This window comes from Momordica charantia (assembly GCF_013281855.1).
Source record: "Momordica charantia cultivar OHB3-1 chromosome 5 unlocalized genomic scaffold, Mcharantia_2.0 BLBB01000005.1, whole genome shotgun sequence".
In the NCBI taxonomy this organism is placed as follows: Eukaryota; Viridiplantae; Streptophyta; class Magnoliopsida; order Cucurbitales; family Cucurbitaceae; genus Momordica; species Momordica charantia.
This window is the reverse complement of record NW_028275163.1, coordinates 24,280,653-24,298,011: the sequence shown is the minus strand read 5'-3', so window position 1 is coordinate 24,298,011 and position 17,359 is coordinate 24,280,653. Positions and strand designations below refer to the sequence as shown.

Below are 17,359 nucleotides of genomic sequence, written 5' to 3'. Positions count from 1 at the left end.
GCAAGCGGCCAACGGTCCCTAGCCAGGTTCCTCGCCGAACAGGGAAATACCCTGATGGGACATATATCTGCCCACCAACTGTTATAAATACACCCGTCGACCCTAACTCAAGATATGAAAAACCTGTATGATGTTTACCCATTGAGTTCGGCTTGAATATTAATTTGGGCGTCGGAGTGGTCATCCCTTTGTAGGTACCCCGAAAAATTGCCTAAGTGCTTGTGGCCGACCTTCGAGGTCATCTTCCGTGCCTCGGTCAAAATCTTGCATCAACACATGACATTATACTTGATCAATAAATTTCTTGAAATATAGTCGTAGCTTTGTGTTAAAGAGTTTTATTGTGTTAGAGTAATTTAAATACAGATTAAAAATGAAATCTTTTTGAAGTATGGAGAATGAAAAAAGTAACGAAAGTACAAAGAGAACTAAAACGAAAGACGGAAAAAAAATTTAATTTTGCAGCCAAAGTTATGGATCTCTTCGCTTGTGGGCCCCCTCTGCAATAAGTGCTTGTTGGACCCCGTTTCTCGAGAGGGGGCAGGGCTGTGTTTCCCCAACGGTCGGCCAGTGGAACTAGGGGAAGAAAATACTCTATCTTTATTAGTATTTATCACTATTATTTCGAGGGGAGCAATTCTATAAAGGGTTTTTTTATCCAAAAAAAGAATTCTATAAAGGTATTTTCTCAAAACTTTGAGAATTAATTGAGGGTTTTCATATGTTAATATAGCCTCCTGAAAGAAATATAATGTTATAAGCACATCGTTGTAACTAAAAAGTAAGGGTTGATTTCAATACCATATTTATAGAGTAAACTAAGATTTTGGATATCCTATCTAATTTATTTAAAGAAGCAAGGTATATTAAATCTATAATATTTAGTTAATTGGAACATAATTTAGTGAATAAAGACACATAAGTTGGTTGTATAAATAAACTAATGCTTATATTTGATATTAGATTAATGATGTGAATCTATTTTTTCAAATTAAAACAATATATTTTATGATACCATTAGTTCATAGGATGAAAGTAAATCATTTTTCCTTTATCAAAAGAAAAAAAGTGTAAATCCTTGTTTGGATATAGAATACCATTAAGTTCCTTATCATAGCAGACCGTCCAACCACAATCAAACATGTTGTCCAATTAAATCTGGTACTTATAAATTCTTTACGAATCCACTTCCACGTAAAGAAAACTTCTAAATAATAATTCTTTTTTACAAAAGGTTTACGTTTCTTCATTATAATATATAATATAATGTTGTCTTGCAATTTTTACAAATAAGATAGCAACATTAAAGATTAAAATGAATTATAAAATCAGTATTAGTCTACCACTAGGTGGGTCGGGGAAAAAAATATTATTTTATAAAAAAAAAATTCATGTTATTGGTTGATGGAAGAGTAATTTACTTGTGGTTCCAATTTCTCGATCAGTTGTTTTCTTTGGATTGATTTGTCTTTTATTATTAATATATGCCATTCGACTCTTTAAAATGTCAACTTGATCTTTTTATTTTAAAGGTACATTAGTTTTACTTTTGTTCCTTTTTTATTTATTTTGAATTTGTCTCCATCACTCAATTTTTTATTTCTTGAGTATTTTATAAATATTTTCTTTATCAATAACTTTTATTTTTTTATATATCAAGGTACCTATATGGACACCATAACAAAATACACTATCACGCCGTGGAAATGTGACCAAATTCATTATATATATATATATTGAATAAAATCTGGTCATAGTATCAACATGTAAAAAAATATCACAAAAATAATTTGGTTGAGACATAGAAATACACACGATTAGCCATAAAACTGGAAGGAAAAAAATTGTAGTGTATTATTTTTACAACTTAGTTCTGTTTAGAGTGTAAATTTGATATAATTAAAATTTGACAAATTTATAAAATATAGTTTTTGTTTTTCCAAAAATAGATAAAAAATGAAGTAGATGGTCCGACTGTTCTTTTTTTCTTCTTTTTACCAATTTGAGTATAGTTCAACTGGTTAAAATGCATATACATCTAAGGTCGTGAGTACAAATCTACTCCCCACATGTTGTATTAAAAAAAATATTTTTTCAAGACTGCAACACAATGATAATAATCATGATGGATTGATTCACTGGTCTAAATGAACTAAAGTTGCATCTTGACAATCAGATGGGAAAGGAGAGAAGGAGAGGGTGTGAGAATATTCCTTTAATTGGAAATTAATGGGTTATTATTTCCATAAGGAAAAAGAATATATTTTTTTGAGTTCCAAAGAAGTATAATCGGTTATAATGGGAGCATAGTTGTGAAATTCAATGGATCCAACAATGACCCGTCACTATCATTCCATTTCCAATCTCTAATTTATGACTTTTCTTTGTTGAGATATTCAATTAAAACGACCCTTCACAGGTCGGTGCCACATGTGTTATAATATATATGTGCTCCATTTAGTGTCAAATAAGATTATTTCTAAAAATAAAATACAATACAGAAAAAACAAAATTTTATGCAAAATTCAATAGTAAAAATAAAAGGTTTTAAAATGTAATGAGTTTAGCGAAGTAGAATTTAAACCTAAAAGTAAATTTTTTTAACGCAACAAAAATTAATATTTGATTAATAATTCTTGCATCAAATGCAAATTCCTCTTTCTTTTTTTTTTCCGTGTGATTTATATCACCCTTTCAGGGCAATTTTTATACCATAATCAATGTTTTTATATTTCGTGTACTTTTTCTAGCTATATGCATTTGATTATTATAATGATTTAATTTAATGGAATGACGTAAAGATAATTAGGTGAAGGCGGCAAGGAAAAGCTATGGGATACTATTTTTATAGACTTTTTATAAAGTAGGTTGATTGAAAATATTATCTTAATTGCTTGTTGGATGGTTGTATTTACTTGCAATGATGCAAGTCAAAATAAAATAAAAAAGATAATAATAATAATAATAAATAAGTATAGGGTACAAAATAATAACAATAGTAATTATTATTATTTTAAAGTGGGCATCTTCTTTATCCTTTTTTTTCCATACTCTAAAGTTTCGAGCCAATATTCAAAAGCCATACTTATTTTGGAAAGTAATTCTTTTAGTTTTAAAATTAAACTAAGATTTTAAAAGTGCTTTTGTTTGACATATAGAAATGCATAAAAAAATTTAGTGCTAGATGAATTTTTTTTACTTTTTAACCATTTTAAATTTTTGATCTATATGTGTTTTTTTTTTTTTTATATTCGTTAGTGTTCAGATCTGCTTGCGCTCACTTTGACCGACTAAGATATATGTATTAAAAATGTAGATTTTCTTGAATCAAGTTTCCAAACCAATCAGAAAATTTCATAAGATCAAACCTTGAATTCTAAACCATTTTTGGTAGAATCTTTTAGAGTTTTTAAAGAAAAATCACACTACATTTTTTTTTTTTGTAAGATTTTGTTTCAAAATGATAAAAACTCTCACAAACTTTTCTAGTAAAGCCTCAAGATACTAGGGTTTACCTTTTCCACTACTTGACTTTTACGAGGCATTTAATTCGTTGAGCTATGTTCAAGCGAGCGTTAGATAAACTTCTGATTTAGAAAATGTAAAATATAAATAAAATTTTATTGATAATTGACTATACAGGTCTACCATTATAAAATAATTTTGTGTAATAAAAAACTAAAATAGAAAGTTTCATACAATATTGAGGATCAACTAGAATCTCAAAAGTCTTGATGACATTGTTTGATTACTAAAAAGTTGTTGAAAGTCTAAATAAAGTATGATTAGTAATTTGATTACTTCAATTATCGTAAGATTTTGACAATTGAAAGATATTCAATTGATAAGAAAGGTGACTCAATACATCCAAAATAAAACACTTACTCTATCTTTTAGACTTTCAACGCCCTTCGCAAATAATTCTATAGAGCCATTATACACACATAATAAATAATTTCATTAACAAAATATTTTACTCAAATAAAACGAAACCCTTGAATTTTACAGTGACGTGGTTTATTTCTTGTTTTATTTGCATTAGTGTGAGCATATATAAATCTTCATGTGAATTTTATACATTTTCTAAAAGATAAAAATTTATACTAACTCGATTGCTAGATTTTGTATACATTATACAACAAGAATAATCCAATTCATTGTGTTTTAAGGAAATTTTGAAAGTATGAACAGTCAAATATATAATTGAATACTAAAAGAATATGTAGAACTTTTAAAAATAATTTTAAAAAATGATTATTTTTGTTAATTCTAACTCACAAAATATATGTCAATTACTCTCGAGCTATGTGCGCTTTGAAAAGTCTTCAAATTTTTTGGATAATTTTGTTGAAGCAATTATAATTAAGTTAATTTAATATATTGTCAATTAAGTCAAATTAGTTAATTGACAAATATTGAACACAAAACTAAAATGTAGGAATTATATATATATATTGAGATTTGGGAATAGAATAATATATATTTAAGTTAAAATTTTATACGGTCGGTAGAACATTGTGTGGGCCAGACATTTCATCCGGACTCAAGAAGTTGCAAAAATCAAAATTGATAGAACATCAGAATCCGGATAGATAGAGGGGGCACGAGGCGACCGGTGACCGGTGGCGGAGGTGGGAGTATATAAAAAGGCGATTGCTCCGATGTGGAAGAGAGAGAGAGAGAGTGCGCGTGAATTGGAAAAAGCCAATTTGCCACTCGGCCGTTCCATCTTCTCATCCAAATCTATCTATTTTCTCTGCTGAAAGAAAGAGACCGGCCATGGAATCCACCGAGTTTGAACATTCCGGAATTGTCTGATTCGGAGCCTAGTTTTCATCTTATTGGTAACTCTCTCTCTCTCTCTCTCTCTCTCTCTCTCTCTCTCTCTCTCTCTCTGCTGTTGCTTGGTTTCCGAGAAAACGGGAGGGCGGATTAAGTAGATAATTCTTCTCTAATCTCAAAGCTTATGTGCCGAAATCAATCAAAATGGCAAACTCGGGCTCATTTCTATGTTCTACTTGAAGCATACAATTCTTTCGGCAACGAATAAATCTCATCATTTGTTTTCTGATCCATCCAGGTCACCGAAAGTTGACGATCCTATTTCAAACTTCAGTTTTAGAGTGATACTCTTTGTTTTTGCCGATTGGAATACAACATTTGTTTGCATTTCTGATGGAGATTGAATTCCAGATTGTGAATGAAGCCTGCTTCTTGTAGATTTTAACTGTATTAGAGTTGGTTATCTCTGATAGTGCTTAGGTCAGGTGGTTGGTAGAGGGAGGGGGTGGTGGTGGTGTTGTTCAGCGATGGGATTATGGCTGCTAGCTTCAACTGGGCCACCAATTAAGCGAAGAGCGGGTCTGAGAATAAAACAGGCGGGCCGGGGCTCTTACAGCGGCAGCTAGGGAAGGCTTTTCCTGGCTCATTCTATATTTGGTTAGTTTCGAATTTGTTCTGCATATTTGTGTGCTCTTGAAGAGTCAGCGCTCAAGCGGATGGAGACTGCGGCTCTCCACCAGCTGTTGAAAAGCTTTTGTAACAATTCACATTGGATTTATGCTGTGTTTTGGAAGATTAAGTATCAAAGTCCACCGTAAGTTTCTCTCTTGTTAGTACTATTTCTTTTTCGCTCAGTTCCATCAGCAGTTTGTTTAATTTTAAAACTTGGATTATCATCAGGATATTGGCTTGGGAAGATGGGTATTGCAATTATCAAAAATCGGAGAAACATATGGGAAGCATGACAGAGTACAGGTTGATTGGAGAAAGAGATGAACATGTTTCTTCATACTATGGAACAAATATTCACAATGATGATTCTGGAAGTTGTTCAGTTGGACCAGCAGTGGCTGATATGTCATGCCTTCAATATGTTCTGGGAGAGGGGTAAACTTCTATTTATTGTCACCTTCTTGCAAGTACTTTTTGTCTCTCTTTCTCCTACAAAAATTGATGTGCCTGAAACTTAACAAATAGGTATTTTACTTGCTAGTTCTGGTCGTTGTTTTGGTATTTTCATTGCTTAATCTTAAAATGAAGGTTTTGAGGACTTGATGCAGATTCCATTATTGCCATGGCTATCATCTCATGCTACCATGGACTTTTGTTTGCAGTTGTGGGTCCATTGCCATCAGTCCTTGCAACCTTCATATTTCTTAGAATTATTTTAGTGAGTTAATTGTGCTTAAGATGTACTGTTCTTTCACATGCGATGCCTCAAATATTATAGATTACATGCCTAATTTTTACCTTCTTCAAACTTTGCATCAGAACTGTGGGTAGCGTGGCAAGTTCTGGAAATCATAGTTGGATTTTCCTTGAAAATATTTTTGCCAGCGATGTATTCTCTGATTCCATATATGAGGTGCGTGTGAATTCACTTTGGTTGTAAAATGAGAAGTAAACCTGTTTTAGTTTTCCAAAAATGGGGCATAACATAATTTAATGTGTTTATGCTGCAGGGTCCTACCGAATGGCTAATTCAATATGCATCTGGTATCAAGGTAATATAATTTTGATGCCACCTCATGTCCACCCGTAGGTGCATTTGAAAATTCATAATTGTACAACATATTATTGAGAATTACAAATACAACTGCTCTAGCTTGCATTATCCATGCTTTCACATTTCGATAGTTCTTTATTTGCATGAAACACATGTTATTGCTTTCAACTAAACGATCCAGTTTTCATTTGCAGACTATTCTACTGGTGCCTGTTCTTCCTTTTGGAGTGTTGCAGCTTGGCTCATTGCAAACGGTGAGTATTTTTTGAATTTTGGTGCGCGTCAAAAGTTCCATTCTTTTCAATGTTTATTCTACTGATAGTTTAGAACTCTGATGAGTATAATCATTTGATAAAAAACAATGGATTTATCATTTAGCTGCAAATGATTCCCCTCCGATTTTTAACATGTGCTTGAGTTTAGTATTTAAATTGCTCGACTAGTCATCTCATACTTGGCCTTCCTGTCCTATTAAATCTCAGGTTTCTGAAAACCTATCCGCGGTTGCTTATATCAAAGACAAATTCAGTCCCATTCACTTTGTTGATGGAAATGCTGCAATTGTTGCTTCAGACAAGGGTGTTTGGCCTCCTCTCTGTGCGTCAGTTTTCTCACATAGTCTCTCTGAGATCTTGAATGAGCAAACAAACATTACTACTAATTTGCTTGAAATTGAAACCCATGGGGCTACTGAAGATGTTAAGCCACCATTGTCAACATCAATTTCTTTTTCAGCTACCCAAGATGTATTAACAGTATCTAGAAGAATTAGACCTGAAACCTTTCACAGTGGAAAAGAACATAAATGTGATATGCAAGCGGCTAATCTTGAAGAACCGTTTGCTCTGCTTTATCAATCAATTAGAGCTAGTGAAGTGGAATTTTCTGATTTATTCTCTCCGGAATCGCTGCTACCTGCTTCCACTCAATTGAGAAATCATGATGGCTTGTTTGAAGGGAACCCCCATAGTGTTCACTCTTACTCAGCCGACAACGTATTTGGACATAATCTTGTGACGAAGAAAGAATATGGCACGGCAGATAATTTCTTTAGCTTTCGTGACGACTGTGAATTACATGAAGCACTTGGACCAGCATTTTTTGCTCAGAAACAGACTAATGAGTTCTCATATGATTCATCTGGCTCAATCAAGGACACAACCTCAAGTTTGATGTGCAGTAGAGATTTCAACGAAGGTGATATTGAACATCTCTTGGAAGCTATGCTAACTGCATTTGATAATTCTGATGATACTTTTTCAAATAGCACAATCAATGCTAGAATGACTCCCACAGTAGGAAAATCAGGTCTTTTTGCTGAAAACTGTAGTCAGTCTGAATCAAGAGCTATGGTGGTGGATGATCCAGCCCCTTGGATCTTTCCTGAATCTACAGTGACTGAAATAGACCGAAAACATTATACCAGTTTGTCAACATCAAACTCTCTAGTTATAAACAAACGGGAAAAAAATGACTGTGACATCGCTCAACAGAGGAAAGGGATGAAAAGTTCCAATTCTAGCCGTCGGACCAAAGTTGCTTCTAGTCCAAGACAAAGACCAAGGGATAGACAATTGATCCAGGATCGTATCAAAGAGTTGCGGCAAATTGTCCCAAATGGCGCTAAGGTGGATGTTAAGAACTGCTGTAGTATGCCAATTGACATTTCGTTGGTTTCTTTTCCCTTCTCACTAAGTTTGCTTGGTTGTCTAATGGTAAACAGTGTAGCATTGATGGTCTCTTAGAGAAAACAATAAAGCACATGTTGTACTTACAACGTGTAACTGACCAAGCTGACAAACTGAAGCAACTAGCCGCCCAACAGGAGGTATATGAAAATTAAAGGGTTGTGCTGTACATCAAAGTAAATGCCTTTTTAGCTTGAATTTAGTTTCTTGCTTGTGCTCTAAAAATGCATTGGAATGCTCTTTCAGGATTCTGATTCCGAGAATCACACTGCTCTCGATAACGAGGATTTTCGGCAAAATGGGGCTAGTTGGACTTGGGCGTTTGAAATTGGCAGTGATCCCCAAGTTTGCCCCATCGTTGTAGAAGATCTAGAATACCAGGGACACATGCTTATCAAGGTTCTTATTTATTACCTTTTTACTCTTTTCTCCGAAACTGCCAGCGCGCAATCTAACACTAGATACCATCATCTTTTAGATGCTATGCAATGACATGGGACTCTTCCTAGAGATTGCTCAAATAATCCGAAATTTGGAAATAACAATATTGAAGGGTGTGATTGAACGCCATTCAAACAACTCCTGGGCTCATTTTATCGTCGAGGTATGCGGTTTGTACTTCTATTCTGTTCAAATTATCAAGAAGTAAAATATCATATTGAAGCTTTTTGTTGACCTTCCCACAGGCTCCGAGGGGCTTTCATAGAATGGATATCTTCTGGCCTCTAATGCATCTTCTCCAGCGCAAACGAAACCCCATCTCAAGCAGGATTTGAGCCATCATCTTAAATAATGTCTAGAAGATACGAAGACACTGACCAAGAGTGAGATTTGTAATTCATATGTTGGTTGATTATGTGATGTTTTCCTAGTAATATAGTTGATAAGCACAATTTGATCACACCGAAGCTTTGAAACATGCCTGCATACATATATGGAGCTGAAATTTGTATATACCATATGTATATATAAGATTTTCACCTGTATGATATTTTTCGTTTGCCAACAAACTGTTGATTCTTTCCCATCAACAGTCTAGGTACGAAAAGAGTTGGTCACTTTGGTTTTGAATTCTCATACCTTAAAAGGAGGAAGGATTCCGATTCTAAGTTTGGAGTGTAAAAACTTGGGCCATTTTATAATATTAATTTTGACTTCATGATGCCATTTTATTAATTTTATAACACTCTACGTATATCTCCACAATGATATGATATTATTCACTTTGAGTAAAATCACTTATGGTTTTGATTTTACCTAAAAGGTTTTATACAATAGAAACATTGTCTCACTGATCCGTACAATTATAACATGAATATATTTAGGCTTCAAACTTTATTTTTAGAAAATAAATTATTGGTGATAAAGAATAAATAGATGCAATTATGTATATCCATCAAGGTTGGTATAAATTTAGCACCTTCATCATCTATCTTATTTGGATAAATTACATTAAGAGTTAAAACTAACATAAACTACTCTACGTAAATATTTTTTCGTGGAAAATTTTTAAGAGAAATTGAAAAAATTTCATAGTAAAAAGAAAGTAGAGAGGTTAGTCTCATGGGTCGTCTCTCTTTTTGAAATTAATTCAGTCTCTATTTATAGAATCGTGCTTAATTGGGGCTTCAAAATGAGACGTAATTCCGGCATATTAAAAAAGAGAGGAAATTTAATACATCTATTACAACATAAATGCTATCGCTATCGAGACTCAAACCTAGTTTGCCTTGTACAACCAATTAGCAAAAGAATAAATTATTTGTATTCACCGCTAAGGAATTAGTAGAGGCACCACATATTCCACCTAAATTCGTATATAACATTAGTGTTGAAATAAATAGAACCTATAAATATTGATAAGATATGTTCCCAGATTTTCAACCAAACATGAATAAATAGATGCCCTAGTGTGAAAAAGAGAACTTAAACTTGGGAGAATTTCAAAGATCAGGGAAGGGGAAAGCCTTCACAGTATGGCCACCGTCAACACAAATAACTTGGCCAGTGATGTAAGACGCAGCTGGAAGACAAAGAAACGCCACCAACGATGACACTTCATGTGGCTCTCCACCTCGTTTCAGAGGTGTCACAGATAGCATGTACTTCATTGTTTCAACATGTACCGGATTATCCTGTCACCAAAACAAACAAACAAACAAAAATCAGCAATAATATAATTTGTTCAATTAAATTCGAAAGAGATCCAAAAAGAAAAGTTGAAATTTTACAGAGGGAGGTTCCACAAAGCGAGTTTTTATGATCCATGGAGCCACTGCGTTTGCTCTGATGTTATCCTTTGCCCATTCACAAGCCAAGTTCTTCGTGATTTGATTTATGGCACCTTCCTTAACAAACAATCCCTTATGAGAAACTCCCTTTGTAACAAAGAATCCTAAAGTCCAAAACGTGGTACAAAAATGTCAATTCCCAAAAAAAAAAAAAAAGTGTGAAATGTGTTACCTTTGGATGCAGCATAGGCAGTAGATAATGGAAGGGACATCAAGCCTGAAACAGAGGAGATGAAGACAATGCTTCCATAGCCAGAAGCTTTGAGCAGCGGATGTGCAAGTTGGCAAAAATGGAAGGAGGCCTCGAAATTTGTACTCATTACCCTCGAAAGCTCTGCCTCTGTAATTTCTGCTGCGCTCTTGATCACCATAGTCCCTGCATTATTCACCTGCAAAGTACAAAAATACTCTCATCCAAAATCAAATCACGAACAGATTTTGGGATTTATGAGCATGTTTTTGGTTTCACCAGAATGTTGAGTGTGGCATTGAAGAGAGAGGAGACGGTTTCCATAAGCTTCTCCCTTTGTTCTCTGATGTGCACATCGCACACAGATCCGGTGACTTCGAACCCCATTTCTTGCCATTCTTTGAGGCATTGGTCAAGATCTTGCTGGCTTCGAGAGCACGTGTGAACCACGGCCCCGAACGCCGCTAGTTCTTCCACCGTGGCCCGCCCAATGCCGCGGGTTCCGCCGGTAACGAGAGCGGTCATCCCCTTCAGAGACCATCTTTGGCCTCTGCTCCGCTGCTCTGCTTCCGCCATCTGCTGTTCGTTCTGATTCAACGCCGCTAATTAATTACAGCATCGCTAATGGATCTTACTCGTGTGCAGCAACGTGATTCATGTGCCTTCTCTTCTCAGATATGTCTCATTACTTTTTTACAATTTTTTTTTTCTTTTTTTTCCCCCTCTTGATTCATTTGTTTGTTTCTCTAAGAAGCCTCTTGATATTTAATTCATATTCAACGCCATTAAAAGATATGATTGAATAACATGTGTGTGCGGTGATTTCAACTCGCAGCTTTTTTTAGTCGGAGTTGTTGAACTATACTCAAACGTGGCGAGCAAACTCAAATATTACTTACCAATTATTATTTCAACTAATCATTATTAAAATTGACTTCTTTTTTTTGGGAGGACGAAGGGACAATTGCCCAGAAATAAAACTACACCATGGCTAAACAGGGCATCATGCCCCAGATAAATCTATCATCAATAATGAATATAATCCTCTAAGAGGATTTTCACAAATATGGACCCTAAAACGGCGTTGATAGGCTCTGATAGCTAACCAGCAGAGTAATTGGTCTCTCTATAGATATGTTTAATCGAAACATTCCAAGATCCATCAGCTGTGTGATTTTCCTCAATAATGGTTGGATGATGGCATTAGATCGAGAGTGATTCAAAATCATATTACAAACTACAATAGAATCTGTTTCTATTTCATAAAAAAAAATTGTGTGATCTTCTTCTTCTCTATCATGTATTCTTAATAACTAGTCAAATTCCTACTAATCAAAACGTAGCTAAGTGTATTTCGAGCCAACCCTGCTTTTAACACTGATAGCTTTTTGGGCTTTATTATTCTTAGTTTAGTCATTTTAGAAAATGTCAATTACCTTTAACTTTCAATTTTAGTTCTAATTAGTACATGTCATTAAAATTATTAATTAGATATGATAATAAACTAATTGAACAAAATAAAAATAGAAACAAGACACAAATTTTCCCCCTTCAGAATGAGTATATGTATACCATTGACGGATGACTAGAAAACAAATACTCTAGGGAGTTCTGGCTGGGGCCATATCGATATAACATAGTTTTTTCTGAGACATAATTTCTTCAGGTAGGAGGAGAAGATTTATGTGATGATTAAAAATAGCTAAACTACGTAATATAAAAAGGGAGTGTACTTAGAAATAAAAATAGTATGCAGATGGACTCCAACCAGAACCCAACAAGGAGCAAATGTTCCGAAAGTAGGTGGGCTATCCAAATCATTTGACGTAAAATGGCAAGATAATTGATATTGAAATGATCCACTAAAATTTAACCATTCATAATTCTCTAAGAATAAAGTTTAAGAACTAAAATAAAATAAAAATGACTTCATGATTAATAGTAAAAAAAAAAATAAAACAATGTTACACCACGGAAATGATATTTTGCTAGCAGCCACCGGCTGTGTAGCCACCATCAACACAAATGATCTGGCCAGTGACGTAGGAAGCTGCCGGAAGGCACAGAAACGCCACCACTGAAGATATCTCATTCGCCTCTCCAATTCGACCCGCCGGCGTCCGCCCGATCAGCCGACCAAAATCCTCCGAAACCGCCGCATCCTGCTCCCAACACCCAAATTGCAAATGCAGTCCACCAATAGTTTCTTTATTCTAATATTTCAGCACTTCTTTTTTTTTTTTTAATTTAATCTCTACTATTTAAAAGACTTCATTTAGGTTCTTTAAGTTTTGATAATTTACATGAAAATTGACAAGAAATTTGAGAAAAAATGATCTGTTTTAGAGAGAATTTTCTATTTCAATCATCCAAATTTCTAAGAAATAAGCACGATTATTATTATTATTTTTAAATAATTTAATTCTTTCTCTAAATTTATGCAAATTAAGTATTATGCAATTATAAATTCAGTGAATTTAAATATTTAAAAACTCTATAAGATTATATTTAAATGTGTCAACATGAGCATAATTTAACGACATAAAGATATGTATTTCCGACTAAAATATCTAAGTTCGAGTTGCTATCTCCACATGTTGTACTAAAAAAAATTAAAACCTGGTATATAATAATAATAAAAATAATAATATTTAGGTGCTTTAGCCATATAGTTAAAGAAATGACGCGGGAAGAGAGGGAAAATATAATTCAGCTTTTTCAAAAAATAAATTGGTATCTAAATATTATGATAAAATTTATTAGTAAGTAGGCATAGGCATATTCCCACCTACATTTCTTAAAAGAAGGTATATTTCTACCCATCACCATTTTTTGTAGGGATGTTAATCAACTATGTAAATACTTAAATATGTAAATGTGTAAATTTAAATGCCCACGGACAGTAGGCATTTAAGTTTTATACTAAATATTATTCATAAAAAACACCGAAAGGAGAGTCTAAAACAGAACATATATTTAAAGCGAAGAGTACCGGTTTATAAATTGTGGTCCTGACGGCCCAGGGAGCCACAGTATTGACGCGAATATTATCCTTGGCCCATTCGCACGCCAAGTTCTTCGTAAGTTGGTTAATTGCCCCTACAGTGAAATGAAAATTTCTTGAAATTTCCACTAATTTTTCCCGAGAAACAAACAGGGATGAATTAATAAAACAAAACAAAATCCACACCTTTAGATGCTGCATAGATTGATAATCTGGGCAAAGCGGTGAGTCCCGCAACGGAGGAAACAAACACAATACTCGCACGCCCAGATGCCTTCAAGATTGGGTGTGCAATTTGGCAGAGATTATAAGGCCCCTCAAAATTGGTGCTCATCACACTCCCATAATCTTCTCTCGTGTGCTCCGTTGCTGCTTTCATTGTCACTGTCCCCGCGTTATTCACCTTCAAAACAAAACAAAACCCACCATTTTTTTGCTTCAGAAATTGGGAAATTTTGGGTGTTTTTTGGTATTGGGAGTGAGAGAGAGAGAGAGAGAGAGAGAGAGAGAGAGAGAGAGAGATCATAATTACGAGAATGTTGAGGTTTCCGTTGAAGATGGAGGAGACGGCTTCAATTAGCTGCTCTCGCTGGGACGTTGAAGTGAGATCGCAGACCGAGCCGCTGATTTTGAAGCCCTTTTGGTGCCATTCTTTGAGTCTCTGGTCGAGCTCTGTTTGGTTTCGGGAACACGTGTGTACGGCTGCCCCCAGAGAAGCGAGCTCTTCAACTATGGCGTATCTGAAGGCAAAAGTTCAAAAATTGTTGAGAATTATTGAAGAAAGTGAAGAGAAGAAGATTGAAAGAAGCGTGGGGAGGTTATTAACCCGATGCCTCTGGTGCCGCCGGTGACGAGGGCGGTGAAGCCGTTGAGAGACCATCTTTGATTTGTGGAACTTGGCTCCGCCGCCGCCATTGGGGCGATTTTGGATTTTGGATCTCGCTGCTTTCAGAGATCCATTTGGGAAAACAAATGCGAGATTGTGATGTGGTTGCTACTTGCTCTCTCTATCTCTATTTATATTATTAAATATTAAAGTTCACTTAATTGTTACTAATTTGATAACAATCCATTAAATTATTACCATTTTAGTTTTTGATTTTTCGTTTTTCTTGTTTTTTGTTTTTGATTTTTGATTTTCTATTTTTAAAAAACAAAAACCATATATATATCCTTTTTTGTTTTTTTTTTTCACAAAACTAAAATATATTTGATAATCATTTTTAGTTTTTTTTTAAAAAAGTTAGAAAATTGAAAATACATATTAGAGAGAGAAAATTTTATGTAGAGTAGAGATATGTGAGTTTGCTCGTGAAAATTTGGAGTCTCCATTTCCACCTCGTTCTTGGGTCCGAGAGATGTTCTCGAGAAAAATTATCGGTTTTATAATTGTTTTTAATTATTTTTAGAATGTACGTATTAAAAAAGTGTAATAAATATATATTAATTATTTAAAAAATAGAATCGAGGATGGGGTCGGGACATGCATTTCCTATTTTTGGGACCTGACCCTGCGGAAATTTTTGTCTTCCCTAAAGACATGAAAATACAAGTTTAGAGATGTAAATAAACTTTTGGAAGATAAATTTTAGAGAGACAAATAAAAAGATTAAGTAAAAAAAGTTAAAGAAAAGTTAAAAGACAAAAAGAGAAAAATTATAGACAAAAAAAGTCGAGAGGAAAAGATATGTTAAAGAAAAAAAAGAAATTATAAAGAAAGAAAAAAATTATAGTGGAAACAAATTTAGAGATATTAACAAGATTCAAAATATAATTTTTGGAGAAAATAAAAAGATAAATAAAAGTTATAGTTAAAAAAATTGAACGATAAAATAAAATATAATTTTCAGAGGAAAAATAGATTACGAAGACAAAGAAAAAAAATTATAAAAGATGAAAAGGAAAAATATTAAATTTTTAGAGAGAGAAAAATAAAGTTTGTAGAGAAATTTAGAATTTTAGAATAAGAAATGAATTTTTTTAGAGATAAATATGAAAAAGAAAAAAATTGAGTATAAAAAATCAAATTTTGAAAAACAAAAACTGTTTTTGAAAACTACTTTTTATTTGTTTTTTAAAAACAAAAAAACAGAAACAATTCTATTTTTGAAAAACAAAAAACAAAAAACAAAAAACGAAAGTATTTTATATGATCTAGTTTTTAGGACGATAAAGAAAATAAGTAAATGTCATTTAAATCTAGTCTATGTTTGATGTTTTCAATTATTTTTTAATATAGATAGTATGAAAAAGAAAATCTATATCAAATTGGAATTAAGAACTCTTTTATAGGGTGGTCCTTAATTCTTTTAATAAAAATAAAAGTAGGGTGGGAATTGTTTTCCTTTTCTATTATTTTTTCTTTCATGCATTAGATATATGAATGCGGAAACTGTCGTAAAAATTATACACGTAATTATTGATTTATAATTTATCAATATAATTTTAACTTAACATAATTGTCACGTGTTTATGATTAAGAGGTCATTAGTTCGAATCCCCACCCGACTTGTTTCAACAAAATAGTTAGATTTATAATTTTACATTTACGTAGACACATGTTTATATAATACAGAGTTTATGGTAATTTTTGTCATTTACTAGAGATATTTAAATGGGTACACGCCAAATAATTTTTTTTTTATAATAATGCACTGCCGGCTCAGACCCTTTCTAAGCTAATAATTTAATACATAAATTATCACACTATTGTAGGTTTGTATTTGTACTTTTTTTTTGGTACAAAAAAAGGAAAAAATAGAGAGAAAAGTATGTGCATACATTACAAATAATTTTCGTATACAAAACAAAACAAAATTTCAAGGTTGAAAGAGAAATTTAGGGACATAAAAGCCTCAGAAAAATCGAATAATATTATTAAAAATTTACTAGTCCAAGTATAATTTTGTTATTAAGACATATATAATCTTTAAAATGTGGGATTTGTGATGTAAATATTATAAACTAAAATATAAATCAGTATCTTTTGAAAACTTCTTAAAAAAATCTAAGGTATTATTGTCTAAAAATGTATTTTGGAATGTTATGAAAATATCTAGATTTTTTGTTTGATTAGATTTGACTTTCATGTTTACTTCCTTTTTTTCCCTCATATTTTCTCCAAAATATATATATATATATTATAAAATTTGTCATAATATTCTGCACCCAACTAATTGGGTACAATATTGAAATTATCACGTAACATCCCAAGTACTATTCAACACCATAGATTAAAAAGGAAAAAAAAATCAATTTTTATCAGTTTATTATTATTTTTATATAGTTTCCTATTATATATATTTTTTACTTTTTAATTTCAACAACGTGAGAACTAAAGATTGATCTTTTGATTGAAGATATACATATCTTAATGATTTGAATTATATTTAATATAATTCAATTGAAAAGTCAGATTTAACGACATCTGGAAACTGTAATATGCTAAACGATTTGGAAGCATTTAAATTATTTTTAACAAATACTCTTACAATTAACCAAAAAAAAACAGAAAAAAAAAACCGTTTTTCATGTTTTAGCCCACAATTCTTCTGAAATCTGAACGCGGCCGGTTTTGGAGATGGGCTTGGGATATTCCTAAGCCCACAGTTCAATCCATAGCTCGATTGTACCGAGGCCCATAACAGTGCATGATGAGTTTTTCTTTTTTTCTTTTTT

The 17,359-nt window shown here is 33.0% G+C and overlaps 3 protein-coding genes across 5 annotated transcripts; 1 reads left to right on the top strand and 2 right to left on the bottom strand.

Moving 5' to 3' along the window:
• The first annotated feature begins 4,638 nt into the window (after nucleotides 1-4,638).
• Nucleotides 4,639-9,358, top strand: LOC111015106 (transcription factor LHW). Of its 2 annotated transcripts, XM_022290029.2 has the most exons (11): nucleotides 4,639-4,844; nucleotides 5,081-5,596; nucleotides 5,683-5,889; nucleotides 6,274-6,367; nucleotides 6,465-6,506; nucleotides 6,703-6,762; nucleotides 6,991-8,136; nucleotides 8,232-8,336; nucleotides 8,443-8,595; nucleotides 8,675-8,800; nucleotides 8,883-9,358. In XM_022290029.2, exons 2-11 carry the CDS (start codon nucleotides 5,499-5,501, stop codon nucleotides 8,970-8,972), a joined length of 2,121 nt encoding a protein of 706 aa, XP_022145721.1. In that variant the 5' UTR covers nucleotides 4,639-4,844; nucleotides 5,081-5,498; the 3' UTR covers nucleotides 8,973-9,358. The 2 variants fall into 2 exon arrangements, with proteins under 2 accessions (XP_022145721.1, XP_087980746.1); XM_088124620.1 differs by lacking the exon at nucleotides 4,639-4,844 and having other exon boundaries at nucleotides 4,882-5,596.
• Nucleotides 9,359-9,938: 580 nt separating this feature from the next.
• Nucleotides 9,939-11,417, bottom strand: LOC111015115 (tropinone reductase homolog). Of its 2 annotated transcripts, none has more exons than XM_022290038.2 (4): nucleotides 10,957-11,417; nucleotides 10,660-10,876; nucleotides 10,428-10,591; nucleotides 9,939-10,331 (listed from the first exon to the last, which is right to left on the bottom strand). In XM_022290038.2, exons 1-4 carry the CDS (start codon nucleotides 11,251-11,253, stop codon nucleotides 10,140-10,142), a joined length of 870 nt encoding a protein of 289 aa, XP_022145730.1. In that variant the 5' UTR covers nucleotides 11,254-11,417; the 3' UTR covers nucleotides 9,939-10,139. The 2 variants fall into 2 exon arrangements, with proteins under 2 accessions (XP_022145730.1, XP_022145731.1); XM_022290039.2 differs by having other exon boundaries at nucleotides 10,428-10,540; nucleotides 10,957-11,412.
• Nucleotides 11,418-12,497: 1,080 nt separating this feature from the next.
• LOC111015116 (tropinone reductase homolog) lies at nucleotides 12,498-14,683 on the bottom strand. Its single transcript, XM_022290040.2, has 5 exons — nucleotides 14,508-14,683; nucleotides 14,214-14,421; nucleotides 13,868-14,084; nucleotides 13,670-13,776; nucleotides 12,498-12,839 (listed from the first exon to the last, which is right to left on the bottom strand). Exons 1-5 carry the CDS (start codon nucleotides 14,594-14,596, stop codon nucleotides 12,666-12,668), a joined length of 795 nt encoding a protein of 264 aa, XP_022145732.1. The 5' UTR covers nucleotides 14,597-14,683; the 3' UTR covers nucleotides 12,498-12,665.
• Nucleotides 14,684-17,359: the final 2,676 nt, after the last annotated feature.

What these genes read in the sequence shown, in the direction of transcription:
- LOC111015115 (XM_022290038.2), bottom strand. Translation starts at nt 11,253, where the DNA reads ATGGCGGAAGCAGAGCAGCGGAGCAGAGGCCAAAGATGGTCTCTGAAG. An exon ending in ATGCCACACTCAACATTCTG is followed by an intron (nt 10,877 to 10,956) that starts GTGAAACCAAAA and finishes TGTACTTTGCAG; the next exon opens with GTGAATAATGCAGGGACTAT. An exon ending in GCTTTGTGGAACCTCCCTCT is followed by an intron (nt 10,332 to 10,427) that starts GTAAAATTTCAA and finishes TTTTGGTGACAG; the next exon opens with GATAATCCGGTACATGTTGA.
- LOC111015116 (XM_022290040.2), bottom strand. Translation starts at nt 14,596, where the DNA reads ATGGCGGCGGCGGAGCCAAGTTCCACAAATCAAAGATGGTCTCTCAAC. An exon ending in GGCGGCACCAGAGGCATCGG is followed by an intron (nt 14,422 to 14,507) that starts GTTAATAACCTC and finishes TTTTGCCTTCAG; the next exon opens with ATACGCCATAGTTGAAGAGC. An exon ending in ACGGAAACCTCAACATTCTC is followed by an intron (nt 14,085 to 14,213) that starts GTAATTATGATC and finishes TTTGTTTTGAAG; the next exon opens with GTGAATAACGCGGGGACAGT.
- LOC111015106 (XM_022290029.2), top strand. Translation starts at nt 5,499, where the DNA reads ATGGAGACTGCGGCTCTCCACCAGCTGTTGAAAAGCTTTTGTAACAAT. An exon ending in AATATGCATCTGGTATCAAG is followed by an intron (nt 6,507 to 6,702) that starts GTAATATAATTT and finishes TTTCATTTGCAG; the next exon opens with ACTATTCTACTGGTGCCTGT. An exon ending in AGGGACACATGCTTATCAAG is followed by an intron (nt 8,596 to 8,674) that starts GTTCTTATTTAT and finishes ATCATCTTTTAG; the next exon opens with ATGCTATGCAATGACATGGG.